At 39.3% G+C, this 11,997-nt stretch overlaps 1 protein-coding gene across 1 annotated transcript; it reads right to left on the bottom strand.

The window, feature by feature from the left end:
• Positions 1-6,149: 6,149 nt before the first annotated feature.
• On the bottom strand, positions 6,150-11,674 carry LOC129742625 (uncharacterized). The gene is made up of 2 exons (XM_055734553.1): positions 8,791-11,674; positions 6,150-6,268 (listed from the first exon to the last, which is right to left on the bottom strand). Exons 1-2 carry the CDS (start codon positions 11,672-11,674, stop codon positions 6,150-6,152), a joined length of 3,003 nt encoding a protein of 1,000 aa, XP_055590528.1.
• Positions 11,675-11,997: the final 323 nt, after the last annotated feature.

Below are 11,997 nucleotides of genomic sequence, written 5' to 3'. Positions count from 1 at the left end.
TAGAAATCTGAAAAAATACATGTGTTTTTAAGTCGCAAAAATGAACCAAATTTTCAATTTTGGGGAAAATCTGAAGACCCCCGGCGCAAATTGTCAGATAATAAAAAAAAATCCCCATATGAAATTGACCTTGGTTGAGAAATATTTTGGTCGCTTAAGAGCGACACTTTCTGCTTCTTCTCAGAATGCATGGTTGGTTCTGCCTTCTGCGGCATGAGACCAACAAGTCGTAGGTTGAGTTCGAGACAAGTTCAAATGAAGAAAATATAACACGGGAGGGGAAAATAAGCTGGCAAACATCGGACATACATCGGTCAACATTCTTTTTGTTTTTTTTTTGTTGCTCCGTCAATTGACGTTTCATGTGGTTTCATGTCATCTTCGCTGATTAATTTCTCCAGATCTCGATGTTTAAGGGCTGAACAGCAGCTTCTCTCTGAATTTGGGTTGCCTTCTTCGAGCAAGATAGCTGATTTAAAATTAGAACTAAACAATGTTTCAGCGGTTGTTCAGCAAAAAATGTTTGTTGGGTTATTTATGAAATACACAAGCAAATTTTAATTCAAAAATCTTTGTAATTGGCTTATTGCATAGTAAATTTTAAAAACAACATTTTATTCATTTCTAAACAATATTTACTTTGTTAGTTTTTTTTTCGAAGAGATTCTTTAGAATCATTATATTGCTTAGCGAAGGATTCCATCCGAAACTTCAAATAAAAACCAACACATAATTTCAACAACAAGTTTCGATGGTTAACTAAAGCATCTTGATCCTGTTCGGCTAATCCTCTAAAACATCCCGTGCATCATTTGAAACCCGTGTCAGAGTTCGATTCATTATGATACCATAATAGTATGCTAAGTTTATACTTTGATGATTTTGTTCTACAATTTTTACCTCCAACTCGGTTATTCTGCACACCTTTAACACATCGGCATTAACTTTTAATCTGCCAATAAAACTATTGAAAAGTTCATTTCTGCAATCTTCCCATTTGATGGTACGAACTATTTTTTTTTAAATTAAACTTGCCGAAAGTTCATCTGTACGTCACTTGTGCAAATGCAAAGCCATCACCTCAACTCGTTTCCGCTTTCATTCTCAGTGTTTACTATCTCAACATATTTGTTAAACTAATATTTCATAACATTCAGCTGGATAAAATTTTACCGTAATAAACTTAAGGAAATAGCGGAACTATTTCAAACCGCGTTATGTTTAACGAAAGAAACTCATTACTCTATCTGGTGACGCCTTGTAACAAAAACACAACGGATTCGGATGAAAGATGGCCATTTTGTAATCTTTGCTATAAACAGAAATTTTATTAAGTTGGAACCGAGAATGGAACACAAATAGATTGAAATAAAATTACTAATTTCATTGACAACTATTTTAAAATTTAATTATAAAGTTATTTATTTTTCTTTTTTTGCATCACTTTTGATTATGTGCCCTTTTAAAATGGTATTTCGTCAGTTGAATTGCATCCAAGGATGCCGAAACAAAATCAAGTGGTTTCAATGGAAAATGATCGTTGCCGCTGCTAGGGACGACCCAGGATGCATGAAAATAAACGTGACTAGTGCGACATCTACAATTTTGAAGACGGCACAGCAAACTCGACTAAACTGTCAAGTTGCCAGGGGGTTGGATGCAACCGACGTGTGATGTTACTCGATGACGTGCGGGAAGAATACCAGAGTGACCTGTTAGGATGAAGAGCGCTTTTTAAACCGTCGAAGCGCAAACATGAAAGGAACTTGCCTGGCGCGGAGGCCACTAGGCCTCCGCTGACTCCTCCGTTGCCTCGAGTCCTTTCTCGCTGGTGATTTTGACGGCTCCCAATCTGGTCCAGTGTGCTTGGTCTTAAGCTGCGATCGACAATGCTGGCCAAGCCTGCCGATTACTGCTATGCCTGGACGAGAGGGTTGATGGTACCTATCAACCCTGCTAGGTGATATGTGCTCTGCATCTTAGGGGGAATCATTCTGCCCGAAAACGTGCACTAAATTGTGCTGGCGCTTAACGCCGCTGTTAGTCCCAATTGGACACAATTTAAATTTGAACGTGCACAGTGCTGTGCTGGCGCTTAACGCCTCTGTTAGTGAAACCTTATGTTTCATTCTGACGCAGTTCATTCTGACATAGTTACTGACTGACAATACATCTGACGGAATACTTCTGACTTATAAACTACATGCAGCATGCTCAGGTTTTTACATCGGAGATAAAATTGTATATTCTTAAGAATTGAAATAGAAACCCAAATCTGACAAAATTTAACTCTGTTATTCTTTCTCTGATGTGACATCGTTGTCACGAATTGGTAAGATGCATATCTTCGAAATGCCTCTTTGGTAACTTCCAGATTGCGTTCGAACAGTTACAACTCTGACATTACCATCTGAACCAGGGTGAATTTCTGACACTCTTCCTATTGCCCACTGTAATGGCGGTAAATTATCCTCTTTGAGAACTACCATCGTTCCGACTTTAATGTTATCTCGCTGCTTGGACCATTTCGTTCTGTTATGCAGATCAGACAAATATTGAATTGACCATCTTTTCCAAATTTGTTGAGCAGTTTTCTCTATTCTGTGAAATACGTTTAAACGATTTTCTGGTATATCTTCCCAGTTATGTTCTGGGGGTGCAGTGAGCGATTTTTGAACCAAGAAATGACCAGGAGTAAGCACTTCAAAATCGTTTGGATCGTTACTACACGGAGTGAGCGGACGTGAATTTAGAATTGCCTCAATTTGTACAACGACAGTCTGCAGTTCTTCTAGACCCAACGTGCGTGTACCAATAGTGCGCTTCAAGAGTGATTTGAACGACTTCACTGCTGACTCCCAAAGTCCACCAAAATTGGGTGATCGAGCTGGGATAAACTTAAATTCTATCCCCTGGTTTGCTGAGTGCTTTACAACCGATTCTTGGAAACTATTCTCGCTGAATAACTTGGAAAGTTCGTCGAGTTTCCGTTTGGCTCCAACAAAATTTCTGCCGTTATCGCACATAATCAAACTTGGCGTGCTTCTTCGGCCACAAAACCGTTTGAAAGTGGCAAGAAACCCATCTGTTGACAAATCTGACGCGACTTCAAGATGCACAGCTTTCGTAACCAGACACACATAAATGGCTACAAATACCTTCACCGGGCGACATCGACGTTGGGGGTAAGTGACAAGGAATGGGCCGCAGTAATCTACTCCCACACGTTGAAATACTGGGTTTTGTGTCACTCTTTCCGGTGGTAAATCAGCCATAAGCTGTTCTTGAATTTTGGGTCTAGCACGAAAACAACGTACGCAATTATGGATTACTGACCGAGCCAAACTGCCTGCATGAATTGGCCAAAACTTCTGACGAACTGTTGCGATCAACAGCTGCTGTCCAGCGTGAAACAACTTCTGATGGTAATACGACATGACTGATCTGGTAAGCGGATGTTTATAATCCAATATAAACGGATGTTTTCTCGTTTCAGAGATTGCTGCATTCTCTAATCGACCACCGACACAAATTATTCCATTCATCATGCGTGGATTGAGAGACAGCAACTTTGAACTGATTGAAATCTGACGGTTATTCGACAAATCTGCATATTCTTTCGGAAAACTTTCTTTTTGGGACAATCTGACTAAGCACTGAAGGGCTTCTTCTAACTCTGAGGCTGACAAATATCCGACTTTTCTGTTACTGTTGTTACACTTTTGCGCATTGAAACGAAATCGCAAAAAGTACGCGATCTACAAGTGAGGCTCTCAATTCAAATATCTCATTGGTTGTCAAAGAATCAGTGACGACAGTGACAGCTCCTCTCTCTTCGAGCATGGAACTGGGTATTTCTGGACAAACTTGTTGAGGTTGAGGCCAATGCGATTCCTCCAATTGTAACCAACTGGGACCATGAAACCAAAGAGACTGATACTGTAACTGAGCGGGGGTCATTCCTCGCGATATGATATCCGCTGGGTTTTCTGTGCCTGCGACATGACTCCACACGCCCGACCGTGTAATATGCTGGATTTCGGACACCCGATTTGCCACAAAATTAGTCCATCTTGACGGTGAAGATGCAAGCCAACATTTGACTATCATCGAGTCTGTCCAGAAAAACGATTTGAAAGAAGACAGCTCCGTGCCTTTCACGATCTTCTCAAACAGGTGAGCAAGCAGTAATGCAGACGACAACTCCAGCCTTGGAATTGACTGACGTCCCGAGCAGACTTTGATGCCCAAATAGACAGCAAACTGAGACCATAATAAGGTCTCAACAGCAAACTGATACCATCCTTTGCTGTTAAATTTCGCACGAGAGCAAAATAAGGCATAATTCAGGTGTCATATTTTTTCATTTGACAGCAACTTTATACCACAATTAGGTATCAACAGCAAACAAGAAGCAACATTTGGTGTAGAATTTAATTTGATAGCAAAACTAGGCATAATTGAGATGTCCATTTTTTTTTCTTTCTAAATACAATTCTGAGATATTGCTTGTAAATTTTTCTTAATTGTCTAATTTTTCTATTGTTTGCAGTACAAGGTATCCAATAGCAAACTTATGCAGCATTGTTTTGACAAAAAAAAATACGAATAAAAATTATACAAACTAATGATTAATCTGACAAGGGTTCTAAAGAAAAACTTAGGTTGAATTTTCAATTTAAGTGCCAAACAATTTGTTTGGGCGTCTTGCCAAAATCGCACGGGGTATGTATATGTGCCTTGAATAATATATGATTTTTATAAATATCAAAAACTTAACCGTTTGTTTTAAATTTGTTCCTAAAATTTTCATTACCTGTAGTACATATTTTTTTATATTAAGGTCATCTTTTCGACATTAACATAAATTTCTAATATAAACTAAATTTTTATTGATTGGATATTATAATTATTGCATCCAAAAAACAAGTAGTATTATAATCTGGAACATGAATATTTTTCAATGTGTCAAAACCGCAAGAATTGATGATGACGACCTTTACATGAAATTTGATACCTATAATCTATTGCCCGTTCTTGACTACTCCTGTGAGCAAATTTATATCTCCATTCAACGTATAATAACGTCAATATCACTAAAACAGTATTTGGGAATGTGTGACAACTTCCGTGCGCTAATTTTCATCTCATTATAGTGTTTAATTACGTGGATATTGGATATAGTAAAAACAGTCATCCGTCCCTTTATAATATTATCAATATCAAAAACAGTGAAAGAAGTACACAAAATTTGATTCCTGAAATAAAAATGCTGTCCCTCGAAACCCCCGTGTGCCAATTTAGTTCATTGTAAGCACATTGTAAGCGGTTGCACTTTTTTTGGCTGAGTCACAAAACTCCTTTAACGTTCATCTCAAAAATATTCCAAACAAATGAGAAACTTATAAATTGTTATAACAAACAAAAAACATGATGTGGATTTATTGATGATTATTTTTTCGTTTCTTATTCAACACAACAAACCAAAATATTTTTCCGAACCAAAATCCGTATTCTTAGGCATGTTCTCAATGTCACTGATCCTACCACGGATCGAAACATAACAAGACAGAAGCAGAGCGAGTAAAGCTACGGGTGTGTTAACATACCTAAACACGTAATCGATCATCTTGTGATAGGCAATCGTAATCGTAGGCATGGTAGGCGAACAACAGGTTGTCAAAAAGCGCTCCGTCTGCACCCTCCACTTACCCTCCACCACTGAGAAATTTTTGGTACCCCTTGCCTACTTTTCCTCAAAATGCATCCGCCCGTAGCTGTAGGCGCCCTGGACAGCAGAAAACAAAACAAGTTTTGCATCAGTTGACCGGAGATTGTTTGAAGTATCCGACAAGTTTTTTGTTAGTTTTTTGGAGTGTTCGTGGTTAAAACGACGACCGGAACGTGCTCGTAAGTGGTATTAAAAAGCAGAATGTACGAAATGACGCCTGGAGGTTGCTGCAGCCGCGGAAGAAGGTAAGGTTTTATTTATCCCGTTGGACAAGTGATGACAATGTTCGAATAATTTTCAGGAATCAAACAAATCATTTCACGGGAAATTCTACGAAAACTGTGTTCCGGATTTCACTAGAGGACCGCCGGAGAAGCTTAAACAATGTTCACGCCAGGGCGATCCGGAGCCAGCACCTTCACTTGCTGCCACTCGATATTTTCGCCAACAGTGCGAATATCAACGGCTCACGAGTTTCTGGGCTTGCCTCTTCTTCGATGCCCCACTTGATTCCAGTCAAGCGTCTCTGCAAACCTCCTTGGAAGCGGTAAGTCATAGTAATAGTACCACAAAACTTTATTTTTTTACACTTTCACCGGGTACTCCTTGTCAGTATTTCTTTACGTTGTCCATTATACCTATTTTGGGTTACTTTTCGGGTTTAATTCTGAGGAGTATTTTCTACTGTTTTTTTTAAGTTTAATCAAAATATTTTAGTTTTTTCGTTTGGGAAACTAAAGTCTGTATCGAAAAAAGTAAACCTCCTAGATAGCAGCAAATAAAATAATTTAGTTTGAGCTAGGCTCTAAGACCACAATGCTTCATATTGGACAAATTACCAATATTTAGACTATTGAACACATTAAACAAATTAAAAATGCAATTCCTATTCCAATCTTTAAGAAATAGAAGTACAATATTTTTACTAATTAAATTGCCCCATTCCATGCGTTGTTTTTTACTTTTTCCATTTGTTTGGGGTTTTATTACTAATCGAGGCCCTTAGGATCAGAAGGGTGCAAGTCGCAAATCATCAATTTTAAGTTAAGTATACTAGTATTCTTAACGATTCTCCATGTTTCAATGTAGGGGGAAGTCGTCTATGGCCGGACATCGCCTATGGCCGGACAACATAGATTTTTCGAAAACTCCATATCCGAATAATGTTTTAACACCTTGAAAATAAAGTAAATAGTAGCCTGATATGGTGTTAGAAATAATAATAAATTTAATGATTAAATTTAAAAAAAACATCTTAGTTCGAGGAAGAATGACAAAGAGTTAAACGCCTCAAAAAAAAAGAAAAACAACAACATTGTAATTACCTATATTATGAATTTAAATAATTCTATTACATTTGTTCTAAAAATTCTTGCACTGATACTTTTCAAGAACAGCTTTTTTCTCTTTTAGCTTTAACAAATTTAAAACGCCTTTGGGTAGGCAACGGATATCTTGGGATAAAATTTTACATTTATCATGCAACAATGCGTTGTCTATACATTTTATCTTAATGCAATATTCTTGCGAATTTTTAAGATTGGAATGTAACATAAATTCAGGAGTTTAATTAAAGGGAATTGTATATGAAAATTTTTGTCGCAAATCAACAAAAATATGTAGATTTATTCAGGCACAAATAAGTTCAGGTTTGTTAATTTAGGTCCAGCATTTCACTGATGTACGTTCAAATATTTATTTACTGTTTGTGGCTGACTGTTCAAGTTGAAGTCTCAAATTGAAGTTGTAAATCTAGAGAGTTTTGGTTTTTAAATTCCAAAGAAGTGATAAAGTTGATTTAATTGGGGTAAATCAACATTCGCTCGGATTGCATTTAAAAAAATTGATAAAAGTGCTTGTGTTGTTAAATTTACTTACCTATATGAGTTTTAAATCAAACATATTGTATTGATTTGAAAATCTTCTATCAAAAAATATAGGGACTATTGTCTTAAATACTTTTTTTAGATTAACCGTGTCAAATAAAAACTTTCCATTGTCTCTATCGATACGCTGTTAATTGCTCACACGTTGCATAACTGAAGGCGACTCTGGTTGCTCGAAAAAAATTGCTATCACGCTTTGATCAGCAAATTCGTTCTTATTTCGGTTGACTTAAGGTAGAACATAGCAAAAATAAAACGCAATTTTTAACAGGGATAACAAAATTGTACCTCATTTTGCTGTAGTTTTCTTAAAATTTTGAAAGCAAAATAATGCCAAATTTTGATGTCAGGCAAAATTATGTGATGCCTTATACTGGCGTCATTTTGCTCTCCAAGCTCTAGGAAAATGAGGTGTAGTTCGGCTCTCAGTTTTAGCAAAATAAGGCATCACTTTGCTAACCATGTATGAAAATCTTTGCTCTCATTTTTGCTGTGTACCACCTTATGTCAAGCAAAATGAGAGCAAATTCGGCTCTCAGGGCGTGATAGCAAAATTTGCTATAATTTTGCCATAAAAGTCTGCTCGGGGTTTCTTCTTTTTCTGGAGATTCTCTAAAGGAGCGACTCGTGATTTTGAGGTCATCAATTGAACAACAGTTTCTCCCGATTCTGACACAGTTCTGACATAAATACAGGCCCCATAGGCCTTCTCTGACGCATCACAAAATCCATGTATTTGTAATGAACTGACTGTTTTACTGACACCCACCCATCGTGGTACTGACACATTATCTAACCCAATCAAATTTCTTCTGTATTCATCCCAAGCGCTCTTTAAATCTTCGGTAAGCTCGTCATCCCATCCGCATTGTAGTTTCCAAAGTTCTTGAACGAAAATTTTTGCCTGAATAATCACAGGACCGACTAATCCCAATGGATCAAATAACTTAGAAACATCTGACAAAATTGACCTTTTCGTAATGGGTGCTGAACTCTTCCAACTTGGAGTACTAAACCGAAAAACATCTGACTCTGGTTCCCATAACAATCCCAAAGTTTTCACCGTCGAGCTTGATGAATCAAGCTCCAAAACCGAACGTTCATCTCGAAGATTTTCAGGGAGTTCTAGGAGTATTTCTGAGCTGTTCGAAACGTATTTTCGCAAAGACATACCTGCTGAGTCCATCAATTCTGACATTTCTTTGACTAACTGTACACCTTCTTCGATACTGTCAACTCCAGCAAGCATATCATCGACGTAGAAACAACGACTCAAAATCTTCGACGCTAAGGGATGAGTTTTAGAACCCTGATCGGCTAGGACTTGCAAACACTTTGTTGCCAAGTAAGGCGCTGACGCTGTTCCGTAAGTTACTGTTAACAACTCGTAAGTGCGAAGGGCTTGATCGGTGGAGTCTCGCCAAAGAATTCTCTGCAATTTTTGGTCTGATTTCTGAACTTGGATCATACGGTACATTTTGGCAATATCTGCCACAATCGCAAACTGACACAATCTGAATCGCAATACAATATCAATCAGCTCATCTTGTACAACCGGGCCAACCATAAGCGCATCATTCAAAGAGACTCCTGTCGACGACTTACAGGAAGCGTCGAAAACCACCCGTAACTTTGTCGTGGTACTTTCGGGCTTAAGAACTGCGTGATGCGGCAAATAGTAGCAAACTTCATTTAACTGATTTGAGCTGTCGATAACTTCTGACATATGACCAAGACTCTGATACTCATGAATAAATTCGGAATACAACCTTTTCAATTCAGAATCCATTGATAATCGTTTTTCCAAACTCAAAAACCGTTTCGTGGCGATAACTTTAGAATCTCCAATCCGATTCAAAAAACCTTCTTTTTTAGGCAAAGTTACAACAAACCTTCCTGACTCATCTCTGACAGTAGTATTCTTAAAAATCTCTTCACAAGCTGACTCTTCAATCGACTGAACGCTGCGAACATGACATGTTTCGAGCTCCCAAAAACGTGTGAGCTGATCTTGAATATCACCGACTGAACAGACATAAACTTCTGACTGAGAAACTGAATTTTGATTATTGGGCAATCTACCAGACACAATCCAGCCAAAAACTGTATTCTGTAATGTGGGTCCGTTCTCTAACGGCTTCATTCTTCCATCTGACAATAAATCCATATAAAATTCGGCTCCAATTATAACATCAATTGGACCAGACTCATAAAACCCAGGATCTGCTAAACAGGCCGAACTCGGCAGCGTAAGGATCGAAGGATCAAAAGCAGCAGTAGGCAGATCAACTGTTAACCTTGGCAGTACAAAAAATTGCATCCATTCTTTAAACTGGGAAATTCTGGGGGATCTAGAACCAACTTCTGCGGAAACTAACTTCGTTGAAACCATTTGAGACGAGCCGATGCCTTGCACCGACAAAAACGTTGGGGTTTCATGGAACTTAAGCCGTCGAGAGAATTCACGTGTCATCAAACAATGCTGAGAACACGAATCTAGCAGCGCACGTGCCAGCAGTGTGTTTCCAAAGCGATCCTTGACTCGGATCATCGCCGTGGACAGTAAAATATTACGAGACGGTGTAAACGGAAGTGCTACGTAATTCTGACTTGTGGTGGCTTGTGCGTTGTCTGGATTTGTGTTTGTGTTGTGTGAGTGGGTTTGTGCATGCTGTGTAGTGGTGTGCGCATGCTGTATTGGTCTTGAGTTGTGTTGTTGCTGTTGATTCATTGGCTGCGGTTGCGGTTGAAACGGTATTTGTTGCGCCGGACGCGTTTGACTCTGCTGTCGGTATTGTGCCGAAAACTGCGGCTGTGGAACGGAGGATCTAGAATGTAACATACTGTGGTGCTTCTGCTGACAATGATGGCAAGAACCTCGTTCACAATTTCGGTAGAAGTGGCCTGGCATCAAACAATTTCGACACAGCTTGTTGCGAATGGCAGCATCCATTCGCTCGGGAACCTTCATCCGTTGAAATTTGCCACACTGGAACGGTGAGTGCCATGGATCTGCACAGAACGGACAACGTGAAACTGATCTGATGGTTGTATTACAAACTGTTGATCTCGTCTGACGGGCTTCGGATGGTGGATTTCTTGCAGAGGTGATTGATTGGAGAACAGAGCAGTGACCTTGCAAGAACAGAAGCAGCTCTTCGTACGTTGGGACCTCCTTAGACCCGTAATGCGTCTCCCATTGGCGCAATGTTGCAGAATCTAGTCTAGAACACAACATGTAGACTAATATTGTGCTCCAAGACTCCGTTGGCTCTCCGATTTTCTGTAACATCATCAAGTTTTTCTCAAACTCGCTGATGAGGAAGTTCAGACCGTCATAATTCTCCTTTTTAAGCGGTTCGAGGGCGAAAAGAGCGTCGAGATGAGCCTTCACAATCAGCTTCTTATTTTCATAACGAACTTGCAAAGTTTTCCAGGCGACGTCGTAGTTTGCCTCTGAAAGCTCGATGTTGTTGATTTCCTTCAGTGCATCACCCTGTAGAGAGGAACGAAGGTACGTAAACTTATCCATAGACGTCAGATGCTCGTTGTCATGGATAAGGCTTCGGAAGGAATCCCGGAATGTAATCCACTCTCTTATTTTTCCACTGAAGGACGGCAAACGTATCTCTGGCAGCTTTACTCTTGAAGTATTCCCTGACGCAGACTGACTCTGACTGTTGCTGGTTGTGTTCACACCTAAGGCATCCTTATCACCTTGGAGTCTAAGGAGGTCACCTCGGATGGCGAAGTATCGGTCATCGAATTGCTGTAGAACCTTGTCGTTTTCCTCTTCGCGTTGCTTGGCAATTTCTCCTTTGACTTCGCTGTCAGCATCTTTCTGTTCTTTCTCATCCGCTTCATCCAGCAAAAGTTCAATTTTGCTCCGTATTTCAAAAAACTCACTGTACACAGTATCAATCACATGCAATCTCGAACTTAATTGACACCGATCACTATCAATCTGATAGGTTTGGATGAATCTATCCGTACCATCAAAAATGACATATAACTGCCGTTCACGTTTTAGCAAAGCCTTCAGCGTACTTTTAGACATTGCTACACTTTTAAATATCTGACACTGCACCAAATATGTTACACTGTACTAATTTTTCACTGACCGAACTATCAACTCGACGTTCCACAGTACCGCGACGAAAAACTGACAACTGGCAACCCTATTGACAGCAGCGAGGGGGAGGCAACCGATAGAGAACAGCAAAGTGAAATTATGCGGCGAAATCCTAGACCAATTACAGCGTACAAGGCTCACACCACATGCAACAAACCAAGACTTACTCACATGCAAAATCTTTATTTATTTTCACTCAGGTAGGCCACATGCATCAAGCCACCAATCGTATACACTTTACCGTTCTC

This window comes from Uranotaenia lowii, chromosome 2, assembly GCF_029784155.1.
Source record: "Uranotaenia lowii strain MFRU-FL chromosome 2, ASM2978415v1, whole genome shotgun sequence".
Lineage (NCBI taxonomy): Eukaryota > Metazoa > Arthropoda > Insecta > Diptera > Culicidae > Uranotaenia > Uranotaenia lowii.
Note: the sequence above shows the minus strand (reverse complement) of the source record. Positions and strands in the feature narration are given on the sequence as shown.